The 19,689-nt window shown below is 39.1% G+C and overlaps 1 protein-coding gene across 2 annotated transcripts; it reads right to left on the minus strand.

The window, feature by feature from the left end:
• Positions 1-556: 556 nt before the first annotated feature.
• Positions 557-19,655, minus strand: CCDC28A (coiled-coil domain containing 28A). 2 transcript variants are annotated; one of them, XM_003898109.5, is made up of 6 exons: positions 19,408-19,655; positions 17,036-17,235; positions 13,728-13,891; positions 8,627-8,781; positions 5,615-5,637; positions 557-1,124 (listed from the first exon to the last, which is right to left on the minus strand). In XM_003898109.5, the coding sequence occupies exons 1-6, from the start codon at positions 19,630-19,632 to the stop codon at positions 1,070-1,072; spliced, it is 822 nt and encodes a 273-aa protein (XP_003898158.1). In that variant the 5' UTR covers positions 19,633-19,655; the 3' UTR covers positions 557-1,069. The 2 variants fall into 2 exon arrangements, with proteins under 2 accessions (XP_003898158.1, XP_021793501.1); XM_021937809.2 differs by lacking the exons at positions 557-1,124; positions 5,615-5,637; positions 8,627-8,781 and adding an exon at positions 10,389-11,215.
• Between the last annotated feature and the right edge of the window lie 34 nt (positions 19,656-19,689).

Below are 19,689 nucleotides of genomic sequence, written 5' to 3' on the forward strand. Positions count from 1 at the left end.
TCAAGCAAGTCTTGTGTCTCAGGCTCCCTGGTAGCTGGGATTACAGGAGCCCACCACCACGTCCAGCTAATTTGTGTGTATGTGTTTTTAGTAGAGGTGGGGTTTCACCATGTTGGCCAGGCTGGGTCTTGAACCCCTGACCTCAAGTGATCCACCTGCCACAGCCTCCCAAAGTGTTGGTATTACAGGCGTGAGCCACCGCGCCCGGCCTGTGCTAAGCATCCTATACATCCTTTTTCACTTACTCCCCATATAACCACTACCAACTTGGTTACTGACCTCATTTTCTAGATTACAAAAAAAAAAAAACCCAACCTGAGTAAACGTGCATGAACACAAAGCTAAGCGGGGGCATAACGGGGATTCAAATTAAGGTCTAAGTAACTTTAAAGCTCACATTCTTTCATCACACCAGTATTTAAATGTACACAAGGTACAGAATTTGCAAGGAAGTTCTAGAACCTCAAATTTTATAAACAGTTTACTTGTAAGGATTGAACCCTTGTATCGCCCAGATTGAAGACTACATGGGTTTCTTCAAAACAGAAAACAGAGATTAATTTAAAACAACTACTTTATTAAAAAATAGCAAATCTCACAAATACTTATTTAATTTCTTATCACTGGCCATTGGAAAACACACCAACGTGTATACAGATTGTCTAACGTAAACTGAAGCTGGGCTGCCACAAGACGCCTGTGCATCATCAGCTTGCGATCAACACTGGAATAAGTTTGGTGAGCTTGGGAAAGAGAAATCCCTCAACCCCGTCAAGAACATTAGCACAATGCATTTCAAGTATAATCCCATAAGGCAACAATATGAAGCATAGCAGCACAATCTCTGCATCACATTTCCTGATTAAGCCTTCAACAAGGCCTAGGCCTCCAGTTATGGCGAATTACGGCGAGTCACATTTACTAAAAGCAGAATGTGAAAACGATCATTGCACTTGCACTTTAATTACTTTAATTTCTTGTTGTGGAAGATGATTCTGCTACTGGATTTGGCTGGAAAAGTAAAGACTGCTGCTTCTCTTCAAACCACAGAGAGCAAACTGCATTCATTTTAGCTAGCAGAAGTATTTGGAACATCTTGTGCATCTGCCAAATGGAGTTTTTGTCTGAATTCATCAGTTAAGAAGATTTTCATTCTATAAGGGGTACTTCTTTTACATTTCTGAAAATTACATTCAGGAGCAAAGAGAAAGAGGTGTTTAAAACAGAGATATGCTCAAAGGAAAAGCTCTTGTGTTGCTACTGAGACACTCAGATGGGGTAAGACAACTTTTAAACGTAGTAAATTATAGACAGAATGTGAAGACTTCTTTTTTTTAATTTTAGAGATAAGGACTCACTTTGTTGCTCTGGCTGGGATGCAGTAGTATGATCATACTTCACTGCAGCCTCAAACTCCTGGGCTCAAGCAACCTTCCCACCTCAGCCTCCCAAAGGCACATGCCAACACACCTGGCTAATTATTCTTTGTTAGAGATGGGGGAGGAGTCTTGCTATGTTGCCCAGGCTGGTCTTGAACTCCTGGCCTCAAGCAACCTTCCTGCCTTGGCCTCCCAAAGTGCTGGGATTACAGGTGTGGGCCACACCTGGCTCAGAATTATTTTTAATGTGTCAATAATCATTTTCATAGTAAGGAGCTGATTAGAGACAAATATGACAAGACACTAGATTAAAAAAACCTTTTGAGAAGACACCACTTTATCATCTTTGGGAAAACAATTCTGTTTAAAAGTCCAAAAATAAAATCATTACGGCTCTAAAATCTTTTCTATAATTCTCTTAATTGTTCCTCAAGAAGACTGGAAATAGGACAGGAATCTTGCATGGATTACTCATCCTTTCTTACGATCACTGTCTTTCATTTTTCTCACTGACCTGTATTTATCCACCTGTTACTTATTTTTCAAGACCCAATTGAATGATATGAATACTCTGAAGGCAACTAAATGCTTGCAATACATGTACGGCAGACGTTGCAAAAATGTACAGACATAAGCATTGCCATCAAAGATATTCTCGTCCAGTTGGAAGGCTGAGATTTAACACATGTAAAAATCAACAGATAATAATATAGGGCAGAATGCTAGGTTAAGGTACAAATGAAATCCTTTATGGAAGTGGTCAGCTTGAATGTAATGTGATAAGGAGAACAAGGAGGTGAGAGTAAATTTAGGTAGGAGGTACAACCTGAACAAAGGCATTATGATGAGAATGAACATGATGTGTTTCTTGGGCATCCAGAAAACCAGCCTGAGGGGAATGAAAAAGAACGAAAAATACAACAGCATGTACAGGTTGTGACCAAATTATTAAGAACCTTTAAAATAGTTGACATGGTTTAAATAAATTAGTAAAAAATAGAAATGGCAGGAAGAAAGTGATGTTTCAAGAATATTAATTTTGTAGCAATGCCTAAAGTTTAGAGCAACACTGTCCAATAGAAATACTGGAATCACACCTGGAATCCCAGCACTTTGGGAGGCTGAGGTGGGAAGACTACTTGAGCCCAGGAGTTTGAAACCAATCTGGGCAACATAGCAAGAACCCATCTCTTAAAAAACAAACAAACAAACAAAACCAAAAAAACAGCTGGGCATAACATACACCTGTAGTCCCAGCTACTCAGGAGGCTGAGGTGGGAGATCAACTGAGCCCAGGGAGTCGAGGCTGCAGTGAGCCATATCATGTCACTGCACTCCAGCCTGGCGACAAAGCAAGGCCCTGTCTCAAAAATATATATATAATATTTTAAGAACTATTTCAACATGTAATCATTATAAAAATTGAGATATTTTATGTTTTTTTAAGGCTATTAAGTCTTTGAAATGGCTTAGTGGCTACTATATTGAACAGTGCAACTCTAGACCTGGAACAGAAAATTGAAAAAGTATGGACTCAGACGATGAGGTCCTGGATTATCATGTAGAGAGTGAAGGAAGAATAAAAGCAGAACTGATGATACTGATGATCCCTGACAACTGTAATAAAGAGATGGCAAACAGACTTCATATCCAGATCCAGGCTCAGTGGCAGAGAATGCCATGTCTGATTAGCAATGTCTGCCATGGTCCTCGAAGGCATTTTAAAATATTCTTGGAGACTGAATTAACAGAGGCAGTCATGACAGAGAGGGAAATTATGAGGGGAAAGTTTAAGTACTGAGAGAACACCTATTACAGGTGAGGAAACTATGGTTGCCAGATTTTGTTCAAGGTCACATGGCTGCCTACCAAGCATTCCAAAGCCTACACTGTTGTATTATATAGGGTATTATGCTGCCACGTTTGTGGTGGCTAAATTCCACCACAGGTTGAGTCACAGAAAGTGGTAAAACAAAACAAAACAAAAAATTCTAAATGTTTAACAAAAACTCACAAAAAAGGGCTGGGCGTGGTGGCTCACGCCTGTAATCCCAACACTTTGGGAGGCCGAGGCGGGCAGATCACCTGAGTCGGGAGTTCAAGACCAGCCTGGCCAACATGGTGAAACCCCATCTGTACTAAAAATACAAAAATTAGCTGGGCATGGTGGCAGGCACCTGTAATCCTAGCTGCTCAAAAGGTTGAGGCAGGAGAACTGCTTGAACCTGGGAGGTGGAGGTTGCAGTGAGCAGAGATTATGCTACTGTTTCAGCCTGGGCAACTGGGCAAGACCTGTCTCAAAACAAACAGACAAACGAAAAAACCACACAAAAGGATAGGAAATACTTAAGTGTCATGGCAGAGAAAGAATATAAAGCATTGAAGGAATATAGTAAAAAGAACTTCTTGCAGGAAAAGCCCCTTGATTAACTCAAATCTTACCCCCTTCTTTAACTCTTTCTTGACAATAATCTTACATTAATCTCTCCCCACAGTTTATGTAGCACCTTATTTTCTTCATCTGCAAAATGGAGGGCATAACACTACCTACTTCCAAGTAGGGCCAAATAAGATAATGCACATACCCTTTATACAGTACTGGGAAAATAGTAAGTATTCATGAAGATTAGCTATTCATTGCCATTACAGGACTTCTATATACTTCCCGATTTCTTTTGCCCAGGCTGGAGTGCAATGGCATAATCCCTACTCACTGCAACCTCCACCTCCCAGGTTCAAGCAATTCTTCTGCTTCAGCCTCCCAAGTAGCTGGGATTACAGGCGCCCTCCACCACACCTGGATAATTTTTGTATTTTTAGCAGAGACAGGGGTTCAAGATGTTGGCCAGGCTGAATCTTGAACTCTGACCTCAGTGATCCACCCACCTCAGCTTCCACAGTGCGCGGGATTACTGAGCATGAAACCACTATTTAATTTCTTAATTGTTATTTACTGCGCACAATTCAGCCGGTTAATAGCGAGTTGCAGACATGAGCCACCATGCCTGGCCCCGAACGCCCATTATTTATTTACTGCACAATTCCACACAGCGGTTAATAGCGGTTACAGACATGAGCCGCATGCCGCAGCCCCAGGTACAACAGGTGGTATTTGCTGCACAATTCAGCAGTTAATAACAGTATGAATATAATCTTATAGCAATAATAGTAATTTTTATACATATATTTTGGAAATTTTCACATATGCATCATCACATGTAGCAATTACCCTGTATTACAGAGAACACTCTGAGATGCTAAACAATTTGCCCAAGGTTACATGATCAAAATGTAGAACCAAACTTCAAAAATTAAATCTCTACAACCAGTATCCTTTCTATGTCAATAACTAGTTCAAAGGGAATGTCTTACCTCTCAAATTATTTTATAGGCAGGATCATTTCTCATTGTTCTTTTGTACCTTACCATTGTGCCTGTTATGTTCAAAAGTACATTTTGAAAAGTTCTTAAAATAATTGCTCTCAATTTAGATGTCAAAACCTGAATATTCTACATGTGTCCTGGTGCTCTCCTTTAAGTTAATCCTATAAAACACTAAGTACATTTAATTAAGAAATGTCATTTCACAAGCTATGTAAGCATCCCTTGAAGCCTGCATTTTAATAATGTCTAGTTTTCAATTTTATGCACCTAAAATATCCTACGTGACGATATTAAATTAAGTATAGTATATATGTCTGAATATCTCACTGCTGGTTAGCCTCAGAGTCTAAGCTTCAAAATAATTTACATAGCAACTAACCTAATCCTTAGTTCTCATGATAAAAAACAACAATTTGTCTTAAAAATTCAAAAACAGTACAAAGCAAAGCAGAACAAACCAGAAGCAAAATTTCAGTGTAAAAAACAACAAGAAAATTCCATTTGGAACCCAAAGCGGGTAGGGAATGGTGCCTCAGGACTGTAATCCCAGCACTTTGGGAGGTTCAAGTGGGAAGATCGCTTGAGCCTGGGAGGTTGAGACTGTGGTGAGCCGTGATCATGGCACTGCACTCCAGCCTGGGCCACTGAGTGAGATCCTGTCTCTGAAAAAGAAACAAAAAAGAGAAAGAAAAGAAAAGAAGACCAAAGAGGAAGAGTGATGGCCCTAGGGAATAATACTATGTGTCTTTTCACCATATCTAAATAACACATCTTTCAAAAACTTGATTGAGACTATTCATCAGAAATTGTAAGTTGTAAACTTTTCACTGTTGATAGTAGGCAAAGGATACATGGAAGAATTCAATTCTTCTAACTGTAAAACAAATTAAAAAAATTATTTTTAATTTTTATAAGATCAATATAAATGTTAACTATTTGTTTTTAAATAAATTATTTTTCATTTAAGCTTTCTTGTGCTGGTCATGGTGACTCATGCTTATAATCCTGGCACTTTGGGAGGCCAAGACGGGAGAATTGCTTGAGCCCAGGAGCTCCAGACTAGCCTGGGCAACATGGGAAGACCTCATCTCTACAAACAATAAAAAAATTAGATAGGTGTGGTGATGCACACCTGAGGCCCAGCTACTTAGGAGGCTGAGGTGGGAGGATTGTTTGGGCCCAGGAGTTTAAGGCTGCAGTGAGCTCTGTTAGTGCCACTGCACTCCAGCCTGGGTGACAGAATGAGATACTGTGTCGGAAAAAAAAAAAAAAAAAAAGCTTTCTGTAAATGAAAAAGCAAAGTACTAAAGAAAAAACCTTTCAAAAAATTTTCAGGCTAAAAAATTCCTTTTTGCAAAAATAATTATAAAGTAGCATTAACATGTTTATGAAACAAGAATATAAGGAGAGAGGCCAGGCATGCTCTTGCCTGTAATCCCAGCACTTTGGAAGGCTGAGGGGAGAGGACTGCTTGAGCCCAGGAATTTAAGACCAGCCTGAGCAACATAACAAGACCCTGTCTCTACAAAAAAATAAAAAGAATATGAGCACAGAATGAAACCAGATTATAAAAAGTGGAGTTTTATAAGTATTCCTAAAACCAGGCATCATCATAATCATCTCTAATAACAGTTTTTAAAAGAAAAAAATTGCCATTTTAATGATCAAAATATTTAAAACCATCATAGATTACAAAAAGATTTCATGTCACTCAATTTTCTATATGAGGTAGAATTCATCACCCCTTGTCTTAGTCTGTTTGGGTTGCTATAACAAACACCATAAACTGGTGGCTTATAAACAATAGAAATTTACCTCTCATAGTTCTACAGGTAGGAAAGTTCAAAATTAAGAAGTCAGCAGATCTGCTGTCTCGGGAGGGCATGAACCACTTCCTGGCTCATGCAACAGGAGGGCTTTCTCCCCGTGTCCTCACTTGGTAGAAGAGGCAGCAGGTTTCTCTTGGGCCTCTTTTATAAGGACATTAATCACATTCTTGCCCGAATCACCTACCAAAGGCCCCATCTCCTCCTACCATCACTTTCTAAGTTAAGATTTCAACATATGCTTTCTGGGGAGGACATAAACATTCAGACCACAGCATTTTTATCTTACAGAAGGAAAAATCTGAATTATAAAAATGTTAACTAAATGGCTCAATGTTGTTCATTTATAACCCAAATGCAAACACTGAACTAAACGAAGGCTTTCTGGTTTCAAATTCAGTGTTCTTTTCACTATACCACTGTTATTCTGCTAAATGTATAGCAAATTATACTTATTATCTGTTAAGAGGAAAAAAATGTAAAACATGAACTGGTAAGGCTGGGCACCGTGGCTCACACTTGTAATCCCAGCACTTGGGGAGGCCAGAGTGAGCAGATCACTTGAGTCCAGGAGTTCAAGACCAGCCTGTACAACATGGTGAAACCCCACCTCTCCTAAAAACACAAAAATTAGCCAGGCGTGGTGGTGCGTGCCTATAGTCCCAGCTACTTGGGGGTGCTGAGGCAGGAGGATGGCTCAAGTTCAGGAAGTTGAGGCTGCAGTGAGCTGAGATGGCGTCATTGCACTCCAGCCTGGGTGACAAAGTGAGACACTGTCTCAAAAAACAAACAAACCATGAACTGCAAATGGAAATACTTGCAAGACTGAATATGACAGACATGAAATAAAAAGATTATAGACTCGAAATAGTGAAAGTATTGGCATACAAGTTCCCTCACATTTACTTATTCAAAAGAGAGAAAAACAGTAGAAATTAACCCTTTTTGTCAACGGTTAATAGGGAATCTAAAACTAACGTGTTAAATTCAATTTTTATTTATTTTTGTTCCAAAAAGGATTTAAAGAGGCAAATTTAATTAACATTTCTCAGTGTAATAATCATACCTCATGTTATGTGCTAAACTGTGTACCCTCCAAAATTCATGTTTCAGTCCTCACCCCCAGTATCTCAGAATGTGAGTAGATTTGAAGACAGGGGTTTTAAAGAGGTAATTAAGTCACAATGAGGTTATTAGGGTAGGCACTCATCCAATGTGACTGGCAGGAAGAGCAAAGTTGGGCACTTGGCATAGAGGAAGAAGCCATGTGAACATGACGGCTACTACAAACTGAGAGGCCTCAGAAAAAATGCAACCCTGCCACCCTGGGCTCCAACTTTAGCCTCTGGAATTGTGAGAAAATAAATGTCTGTTGTTAAAGCCACCCAGTCTGTGGTACTTTGTTTTGGCAGCCCTAGCAAAGTAATACATATGGCAAGGTACTAAATTAGCAGAAATACCAAATGTAGCTCTGTATTTAAAAACAAGTAACCACCACCTGAGTAAATAACACAAAATGTATTAATCACATCAGGAAAGGTCTTTTTGACTACTATCTTCTGTATCTTAAGATTTTATTATTTCTGTACAGAAGCAAATATTTTGCTTTCAGATTTGCCAGCATCTGTATTCTGAGAATACATGCTTAGATGTAAATATGATAACTTCCTTGGAATATATTTCTTGAAAAAAAAAGAGGAAAGTTTTTACAACATGGATGAAACTTGAACATTAAGTAAAATAATCCACTTAGGCCACATACGGTATAATTCCAGTGATATGAAATGTCCACAATAGGCAAATCCATAAAGGCAGAAAGTAGAGCAGGGGTTGCTAGCGGATGAGAAGAGGAGAGAATTGAGAGGTACAGGGTTTCTTTTTGGGATGGTGAACATGTTCTGCAATTCAACAGCGATCTGCACAACACTGTGAATATGCTAAAAACCGCGTGATTGTATAAATTAAAATAGTTCAAAAGGTAAATTTTTTTGCAATAAAATTTTATTTTAAAGAACAAAGAAAAAGAATTACACTTACATCTGAGAGAAGCCTATCCAGATTGGAGTCACTGGCTGTTTTTCTCTTATCCTCAGGAAGTTCCTCTAACTCCCCATAGAGCTCCAAATTCAAGCGAGCTAATTTCTCCTGCATTCCCCGAACATGTTCCATCTGTTCAATGGAACATTCATTTCCTTGGGAACATTCCAGAACATTAATAATGATTAGGACAGTTCAAACGAACAGCATTGAGTAAAAACACTTAAACTCTAGGTGCTCTAAAAGAAACAGGTTTTCTTTCTTCTGTAAATTAGATAATTATTATTTTCTGTGTTTAATAACAAATCAAATTTCTGACCAGGAAAACAATGACCAACCTAAGAAATGACCTTGGGTACTAAAGAAAATCATATAGGAAATATTTCAGGCCAGGCGTGAAATATTACAGGCCCACGCCTGTAATCCCAATACTTTGGGAGGCTGAAGCAGGTGGATCATGAGGTCAGGAGATCGACACCATCCTGGCCAACATGGTGAAACCTAGTCTCTACTAAAAACACAAAAGTTAGCTGGGCATGGTGGCGCACGCCTGTAGTCCCAGCTATTCGGGAGGCTGAGACAGGAGAATCGCTTGAACCCAGGAGGCAGAGGTTGCAGTGAGCTGAGATCGCGCCCCTGCACTCCACCCTGGCAATACAGCGAGACTCGGTCTCAAAGAAGAAAGAAAGAAAGAAAGAAAAGCATATAGGAAACATTTCTTTTTAAAAAGCAAAATCAGGCTGGGTATGGTGACTCGTGCCTATAATCCCCACACTTTGGGAGGTTGAGGCAGTAGGACTGCTTGAGCCCAGGAGTTCAAGACCAGCCTGGCAACATGGCAAGACCCTACCCCTACAAAAATATTTTTAGAAAAACACATTAGGTAGGCATGGTGGTGCATGCCTCTGGTCCCAGCTACTCAGGAGACTGAGGCAGGAGGATTGCTTGAGCCCAGCAGGTGAAGGTTGCAGTGAGCTATGTTCAAGCCACTGTACTCAAGCCTAGGTAACAGAGTGAGACCCTGTCTCAAAAAAAAAAAGAGAAAGAAAATCATCCCTTAAGTAGAGAAAATATGTTTTCTTCAACAGTAACATAATATGTAGAAGCAAAACAGAACCATCTAATCATGTCATTTGACAACTACCATTTTAACTGAGTGACCCAACATTTTATAATAATTTGAGTGAAATTAAGAGTTCTAGGCCCAAGTGGCTCATGCCTGTAATCCTAGCACTTTGGGAGGCCAAGGCTAACGGATCCCTTGAACCCAGGAGTTCGACATCACCCTGGGCAACATGGTGAAACCTCGTCTCTACTAAAAATACAAAAAATCAGCCAATTAGCCAGGCGTGGTGGCATGTGCCTGTAATCCCAGCTACTTGGGAGGCTGAGGTGGGAGGATCACATAAGCCTGGGGAGGTTGAGGCTGCAGTGAACCATGATCACACCACTGCACTCCAGACTGAGTAACAGAGCGAGAGCCTGTCTCAAAAAAAAAGAAAAAAAAAATAGAGTTCTGGCTGGGCACGGTGGCTCACACCTGTAATCTTAATACACTTTGAGAGGCCAAAGTGTGAGAACTGCTTGAGTCCAGGAGTTGAAGACCAGTTTATGAAACATGGCAAAACCTCATCTCTATAAAAAATACAAAAATTAGCTGGGTGTGGTGCTGTATGCCTGTAGCACCAGCTATTTGGGAGGCTGAGGTGGGAGGATGGCTTGAGCCCAAGGAGGCTGAGGCTGCAGTGAGCTGTGATTGCACCACTGCACTCCAGCCTGGGTGACAGAGAGAGACTCTGTCTCAAAAAAAAAAAAAAAGTTCAATAACGACTTCAAATGTGAATCATTTTGCCAACCAATTATGTATTCTTCCTTTAAGAAATATTAATAAAAATATTTATGAAGCATGAAAAATGTTATGAAGCATGAGCAACACTATGTAGTATTCTTAATTGTATATACAGTTGTCAAGACAACTTAATTGCTAAAGGATAGGTCTTACATTATGTATTGACCAAGAGTCCTCTGAAGTGACATTATCTGCCCAGAGCAACTAATTTATACACATAACATATTATCTTTTCATTCAGTTTAAGTACAGACTCTGCAATCCCTTGACAGTATAATTTTTTCAAAAAAAACCTTTCTATTTTTCCTAAAGGTACTATACAGGTAAAATATACCTCAGCTAAAGTTGAAGTACATATCCTGAATAAATATGAATTAATGTAAATTATGCTAGTTTCCTCTAGCCAGCTTTATAACATCTTCATAAATGGACTACACTATATTATGTTAAGGACAACTAATGTTGAAGCTAGTTATGGCTCTCTCAAAATCGTCCTTTCTTCACAGTAAAATATGTCATATTTCCTCTATTTTAGTCACGATTTTCAACATTAGTAACCTGGAAGGTCAAGTGGAAGAAACAGAAATATCTCAAGATATGTGTTTGTGTGTATGTATGTTTGTGTATATGTATGTAAATGTACAGTAAAAATATAAAGAGGTAGAAATCATACGGGAAAAGATGAGAGTCGGAGGACGGATCAGGGTGACCCACCATGAGAACAATAGAAGCTTCAGAGGCTAAAAAGGAAGAGATGGAAGAAAAATAATAAACAATAGAAAATATGTTACGTGAGATGAAAGATGAGTCAGCAGATATGAAGGGCTCACTGATTCCCAGGCAGATTGATGAGAAAAGACACAGTCCTAAGCATATCCTGGAAAATGCCTAACCTTTAAAGATAAAAGAAAAACATCTTTTAATCATCGAGACAGAAAAATATAAATTACCTGCTAAGAAAGAATCTGACTGGCAATGGAATTCTCATCTGCAACACTTATTATGAAGAGTAATCAGTAGGATAACAGACAAAGACAAGAAAGGACTTCAATCCAAAAACACAGAGGCAACATAGAGTAGGGGAGGAAAGGTGCTGGGAAAAAGCAAAGACATGGAAGTGGTCCAGAGATTACATCTCAAGGGTAGGAGGGAAGAATGGAAGAGAGGGGAAGTGAAAATACTCTGAAGATACCGCCTTACTGGACTGGGCTGAAGCAAGGAGGTAGGGGTACAATAAAGTATTTTGGTGAAATAAATAATGTGCTTTTAATGTCTTCTTTTCAAATATTAGCATAACCAAGACTGGAAACCCAGAAACCATGAAAAAAAAGATACAGACATGTTTGAGAATGCAAAAAGTAAAAATTTTCACAAAGTTAAATATACCATAAACAAAGTGCACAGACACAACAAATTTGGTAAACAAAAATAAATACATAATAGAGGTCAGAGGGTTAGTATCTAAAACATAAAGGGCTCTTTACAAGTGACAACAAAAGGATAAATAACCAAGTAGAAAACTGACAGAAGGTCCTGAAAAGGATCTATCAAACAATCTACCAAACACACATGGATCTTCAAACTCAATTGCAATAAAAGACATCTCACTTAACACCAAGAGACAGGCAAAAATTAAAAGACGAATAATACCTACTGCTTGGTGGGAATTCAAGGAAAAGCATTCTTTCATAAATTGTTTATGGAACCTAGAAGTGCAGTATTGTTTTTCTTTGCAAAGCAATCTGCATACTTCTATTAAAGTTAAAATTACATATATACTTTGACCCAGCAATCCCACTCATGAGAATCAATCCCAGAAGAATAGAAGCACCAGCCTAAAGATCTATGTAAAAAGATGTTCACTATGCCATTGTGTTTGGTGGCTCAAAATAAGAAACAAAGTAATGCCTCTCAATAGGGACACGGCTGAATAAACTAGAGTATATTCACAACTTGGAATATTATGTTGTCATTAAAAAAGAATGAACTAGAGCCATCCTAGGTGCATTAGAGAGATTTCCATCAGATATTCTTTAGTGCAGGAAAGCAAGATACAGAATATCTTATATAAGATACCATTTGTATTAAATAATGAAAATAAAAATATGAAAAGATATATACCTGGATTGTTAACAAATGGTTGGGATGAGGGGAAGTGGAAGTAGCAGAAGGGATAAGGGAGGGAATAGGGAAGTCGAGTAATAAAAACATGGGGAAGGGAAAGAATACTTTAAAAAATCAATACGTATGTGGACATTTATGCATTTGTATAAGATTATGCATCTTCTAAAAAACTGGGGGGGAAGTTAAAAAAAGTTTTTAAAGATTATGCATATTATTGAAATTGCCTTTTAAAATATTGAGAAATAGGCCAGGTGTGGTGGTTCATGCCTGTAATCCCAGCACCTTGGGAGGCTGAGGCAGGCAGATCAGGAGGTCAGGAGATGGAGATCATCCTGGCTAACATGGTGAAACCCCATCTCTAGAAAAATACAAAAAATTAGCCAGCCGTGGTGGCACACGGCCGTAGTCTCAGCTACTTGGGAGGCTGAGGCAGTAGAATAACTTGAACCTGAGAGGCGGAGGTTGCAGTGAGCTGAGATCGCGCCATGGCACTCTAACCTGGGCGATAGAGCCAGACTCTGTCTCAAAAAAAAAAAATTGGGATATAATCTTATCATTAGAAAAAGCTTACAAATAAGTTCCAAACTGCACATGAAAAATCTATCTTTTGGGAACTCTGTGACTATCAAAAAATACCTATTCAGAATTTTTAATGGGACAATCAGTTAACTATTCTTATATCCTCATGAAAAAAACAAGAAAACTGGATTCTTTTAATTCCTAACTTTAAATCAGGAATCCTGGGAAAGAAACAAGTTTAAGCTTAGGAGGGTAAGGGAAAATGATCTTGATACTTTCAAAATGAAGACACTAAGTCTAAAATATTTTAACTGACCAAGACTGTCCCTCTTATTTGTTAAACCTGCAAGATACTTATTCCATAATAGCAATCCTACTTTAACATTTCAACTAACCCTCCCGCTTTAAAAAAAAAAGAAAACTTTTCCCCAGAAGTTTTAGAAGGCAAATTATATTCCAAGACAAAATCTAGGATGATTGCCTTTATGCCTGTGGGTTGTTTTTTTCTTAAAAGAAACTGGCACTTTGAAAAGGAGAGTAAAATACACACAGAAAATAGGATGCAAACATCTTAGAGAAAACAATAGTAGAGAAACATCTACTGCTTACCAAATGCTTGGAGTTTTCCAGAGTGGAAATCATTCAAAAGACTGAGCAGCCCTCTCTCCATCTCCTGAACATCTGAGACATCAGTGAGGAAGGAGTGCTGAATCGGAGTTGACTGAGCGCCTTTTCCCTCTCCGCCCTGAGGTTTGGTCTTTTCTTTCATCACTCTGTGAAGACGATGCAATTAACTTTAATTCTATCTTTTCAGGCTATTCTAGATGAAGCTTCTGCTGAATTTTTTAGTGAAGTAAATGGAATTTCCCTTAAAAGCCAGAAATCAAATAGTCAATACTAAATAAAACCAGAAACTCCAAGCCAGAAGCCAAAAGAAAAAACAGGCTGTGAAAAACCTCAAACAAATGTATAAAATATAACTACAAAGGCATATAAAAAGTTTGATTAAAGCATTTATATAATATGCTAATTCTTTGGACTGCAGAAAAGAAAACTTGTCTCTATTATCCTATGTTTTACATTTCATTTCTCAGTAAAACATATTACACCTTTCCCTTCTAAACTTTATTTGTTCCTTGAACTCTCAGTAGTTCTACAAGTGGTTATGGGGTCCCTACTCTGTAGCTGACGTTATCCACAAACGCCCAGTCTAAGGAGAACGGAAGATATTTAAATTCATAATCACCATGTAATGGAATACTAAAAACTTGTTATCATCCTTGACTCCTCCAACTTCCCAAGGCTCCTACATGCAGTCGTGAAGTCCTATCAATTATACCCACAAAATATCTAATCTCTCCAGTTCTCTTTCTCCCCTGCTGCCATCCCATCTCTTAACCAAAGCGCTTCCCAACCAGTCTCCCTATCTCTGTGTGTGATCCCTGATCTCCCTTCTCTCCCCACTGGGCAGCCAAGTCCATTTCTAAAAAGTAAAATCAGATCATATAATTTGCTTAATTAAAAATGCTTCAGTAGGCCAGGCACGGTGGCTCATGCCTGTAATCCCAACAGTTTGGGCAGCCCAGGCAGGAGGATAACCTGAGGTCAGGAGTTCAAGACCAACCTGGCCAACATGGCGAAATCCTGTCTCTACTAAAAATATAAAAATTAGCCTGGTGTGATGGCGCACACCTGTAGTCCCAGCTACTCAGGAGGGTGAGGCAGGAGAATCCCTTGAACCCAGGATGTGGAGGTTGCAGTGAGCTGAGATTGTACCCCTGCACTTCAGCCTAGGTGACAGAGCGAGACTCCGCGTCCAAAAAAAAAAAAAAAAAAACTTTAGTAGCTTTGCATTGCCTGCTGAATATAATCTAATATCCCTAAGAAACCCTATCCTCCCTTGTCTATGCTCTAGACACTGAATCTCTTTAGTTTCCTAGAAATCCATTCTCTTATCTTCTTACGTGCTAATCCTCTGCCTACATTAGCATCCTTCCACTTACTGCCATCTTTGGCACACTACCTCCCACACATCTTCAAGTCTCAGTTTAAATGCTATTTCCTCAGGAGGGCCTTTCTGGAACCCCTAGACTAAATTAGTCCTTATTACACATGTCTGGCATATACCAGGCTCTCAAATGCTTGAGTGATGATGTTATGCACACTGTGATACAGGAAGAGAGAGAAGCAGTTCGTTCAGCCTGGGGCCAACCAGAGAAGGCTTCCTAAAAGTGATAAGTGAGCAAAGACTTAAAGAACAAGTAGCGGCTAAATAGGCAAAATGGGAGAAAGAGTAATTTATCTTTATAACCCAATGCACACAACAAATCCCGATATGGAAGTATATTCAGTACTCAATTTTTACATAATGTTGAATGAAGACACCTTCAACACAGTTGTCCTCACCACAATAACGATAAGATAAATAGGGTATACCAGGGAAGGTAGGGGAGGGGAGAAAAAAGAAACAGACTATCATATGAAAGAAGTTTAGAATAGATACATTGTGGACAGTAGGTCAATAACAGTTCTTCCCAAAGCAAGGGCTGCATTTTATATATTATATACATTATGTAATACCTTGTTACTCAAAGTGCTGCCCATGGCCCACAGAATCAATTTCACTTGTGAGCTTCTTAGAAATGCTCATCTGAAGCCCCCCATCCCACACTGATGCAGAATCTGTACTCTAAAAAAATCCCTGAAAGATCCATATTCACATTTTAAATCTGAGATAAACTATTACAGAGCACAAGGTTTCAGCATGACAAACGTATTTTTTTCTCTCAAATTTAGAAGTTTTCTCCAAGTAAAGTTTCACATCATCAATTAATAACCCTCTCAGAAAACAAACACAAAAAATAAAACAAAAACCTGTTTATTCCTGCTTCAATGTTATTTCACACTCTCACTTTATGTTAACATAATTCAACAATAAAGAAAGCACACAGTGAAATAATACTATGTGCAAAGGCGCACTGTAAGTACTGTCAGGCACACAATGACGATCCAGATAGTCCCGGCTCTCAGAAGCCGACATCTACAAGAGCGTATGGAAATAAAACCACCAGTAAAAATGACAATGATACAAATAAACTGCTTTTAAAAATATAGCAAAAGGAGTGATTACTTTTAAAATCTCTTGGTTTTCTTTTTCCACCAACTGTAAAGTTATTCAAAATCTGACCCTAATTAAACTCCACAACAAAAACCCCATTCTGATAATTTATTTGAAGGAAATTCTCAAAACTCAAAACTCCTGTTTATCATTTGGTACTCATTGGAATACTTCTTTCAAATGTTCTCTTGTCTTTGGCTATGTCCCTTTTGTTTCCATAAAGAGAGATCTCCATCAAGGCAGTACTCTCATCTTTTATTACGTGTAAACCCAGTGGCTTCAGAATGCAACACGCATTTCCTTAGCTAACTTGCCAGGGTGAGACTGGATGTGAGCGTAAATTTATTTAATAATTAGAAAGAAGATTGACATTACACAACACTTTTTTTCTCTAAAGCTATAATCTTCCCTTCCAAATATCTAATACTATAAAATACTCACATACATATAACAGTAACATATAACATAGTTAAACTTGTCACTTGTTTCCTTTAAATATCCTGAATGCAAATGATGTTCACCAAATATTAATAATGATTATTTCTAGGTGGTAGAATTTTCGCATTTTGAATTTCTTCTTTGAATTTTTCCTGTGTTTGAATTTTTATAAAAAACACAAATTATTTATACAAAAACAATGACATCATTATTTTTTAGAAATAAAAACTGCAAGCTGGGTGTGGTGGCACACACCTGCAGTCACAGCCCCTCAAAACTAAAAAAGTGTTTTAAGAAGAAGTTGAGTCATGACTTACTTCAATGGCATTTTACTGTGAACATGTAAAATAAAAGAATTCACCTTTTTAACTTTGGTCGCTGTGAAGTTGACTGTGATGCAGGATTTGAAAACCCTGTGCTTTTACTCACTGGAATGGCATTTTTTTTGGCATTGACAACCTGAGTACAATGGGCACTAAAAGACTTAGGACTCCTCCTCTTCACTTTCCGCTCTTCCATTGTTTTAAGTTCCTTATTGCACCACGGCCAGCTTCTTAAGACCTAAATAAGGAAATAATACAATTATATATGCATGCTATAATATGCAAACATGAAAGAAATTCAAAGACCCATTTCACAGGTCAAAAGAGGATCAAGAATTCCAGAGGGCATAAGAGAAAGTTAGAAAATGGGTCTCTTAAGTTTAATCTACTCTACTATGTACCCATAAGCCCCTAGAAAAATTGTCTGGTAGACAGTTTTGTTGTTGTTGTTTTGTTTTTTACCATTTTCTTTATTCCCTCATCCTACAAATATTTACTGATTCTCTTCCACAAGCCAGACACTATTGTGGGCACTGGGGAGACGGCACTGAACAAAACAAGATGTTTGCCCTCAAGAAGCCTACATTTTACAAGGGGAACAATATATAAACAATAAACAAATGATCCACATAATATTCCCGGCCTGATTCAAGCTTCAGGTGGCCTTTAGGTCTCTCTTCCAAAATGTATGCTCAAGAAGAACCAATTAGATTCAAACAGACGTATAATTGTCAGGGAGATTTTAATCAGCATTTAAAAAATCAAATAGAAGCCTTACTTCAAACTACTAAACAGAAATCAGTTTCTAGCTAGGGCTAATAATGATTCTAGCATGGTGGTCAAGGAAAGTTCTAGAAAATCAAAATTGTTTGTTGCCTATTTTGAATATACTTTCTCTAACCATTTCCAAACAAACATGAATTTTATGATATACATTTGGTTTTACCCGTATCAAAAAAAGTTAACCATGTGAAGTTACAGAGGGCCCTTCCATGGGGAATATGTGTAAGGCCTCCTAGTTATCTCTACACAATCCCCTTACTTTATGTATTAATCCACCCTATTTTCTAACATCTATCTATTTAAAAATACCCTTCCGGCCGGGCTAGGTGGCTCATGCCTGTAATCCCAACACTTTGGGAGGCCAAGGCGGGAGGATGACAAGGTCAAGAGATCGAGACCATCCTGGCTAACACGGTGAAACCCCGTCTCTACTAAAAACACAAAAAAATTAGCCGGGCGTGGTGGCGGAGGCCGGTAGTCCCAGCCACTCGGGAGGCTGAGGCAGGAGAATGGCGTGAACCCGGCGGGCGGAGCTTGCAGTGAGCCGAGATCGCGCCACTGCGACAGAGCGAGACTCCGTCTCAAAACAAAACAATAAAAACAAGAAAACCTTTCCATATTTTATTTGCGCATAGTGTTAAATTTTTCTTAACTTCATTATTTCATGTATCGTAAGATAAAGAATTTATATGGCTATCTACCTCATCAGGTTGTAAATTGCCTTCTAGAAACATTAGGCCATTTTTTGCATGTTGTGTTTAAGCATGCCATGACCATTCGAAAAGATTCAAACCCATTGCTGTCGCTTAAAATAATTATTCGAGAAATTCAATGAAATTATTTTTTCTTTTGCCTGGACTTAGTGCCACTGGCACTGGAATTTAAACCACTCAGCTTAAATTGGCTGACGCTAGACAATCACAACTGGAGCTACAATACTTCCAAAGAAGAGGCTTTCTGGGAAAGGCTCCAGTGCCCAGTCTCTAATCCCAGATACCATTGGGTGTCAATCCACTTAAACCTTGGCTAACAATTTTTCTTTTAAGAATAATTTCGGTAACAATAGTAATTCTGGTATTGTTTCAACATGCAACACAAATGAAAGTCTGAAAGATGACTGAATAGAGACGATGGGATATTAGTTCTCTGAAGAGGCAAGAATCTGTAAAAATTTATGATACGCATAAACACGCTGGCCTGAAATTTCACGATGCTAACACGCATTTGGTGGTACAAGAGAAAAAAAAATCTAGGAAGTAAAGCAATGCAAATAAACCAATGGTAGTCTAAACCACAATATTCTGGGGAGCCAGCACTCGCGATTTCCTCGTTTTTGGAAAGTCGCATCTGTCACAAGAGCACTGAAACCCTTCTTGTATATCAAACAGCAACGAATGTTTTAGAGAACGCATAAGTAAACTGCTCATAGTTATTCACACAGTGGTTTTAAGTGCCAAGTCTTGCCTCCAAGCAGTACCCCTGGAGGTCCCTCTTGACATCACCTCACTCCCCTTCCCCAATCTGCCGAAGCGATGACCCTTCACCGCCCAGTACCCAGCAGTGACCAGAGTGGTGGGAAAGGCCTAAAGGGGCAGGTTGCGGAGGTTCCTCTGCTTCCACTACATACCTGAAGAAGGGTATTGGGGCCCCCTTCCGCAACCCGCAAAGACCCGACAGCCTCAGAAGCCACCGCCGCAGCCACAAACACAGCCCCGGTCACATCACTGGACCCGCGCCTCGGCAGCTCCCTTTGTTTACGGAAGTGACGTAAGAGGCACGGCCTCCATGCCCCAAGCGGAAACCCCGCCTTTTCCTGCTTCCCCAGTGTCACTCTTGTCTCCGCCCTCGGCATTTCATTGTTTCGCGTGTCCTGCCTTTAGCTGTAACTCCGGCGGGCGTGGAAAGGAAG

The sequence above is a fragment of the Papio anubis genome, chromosome 6, assembly GCF_008728515.1.
Source record: "Papio anubis isolate 15944 chromosome 6, Panubis1.0, whole genome shotgun sequence".
Lineage (NCBI taxonomy): Eukaryota > Metazoa > Chordata > Mammalia > Primates > Cercopithecidae > Papio > Papio anubis.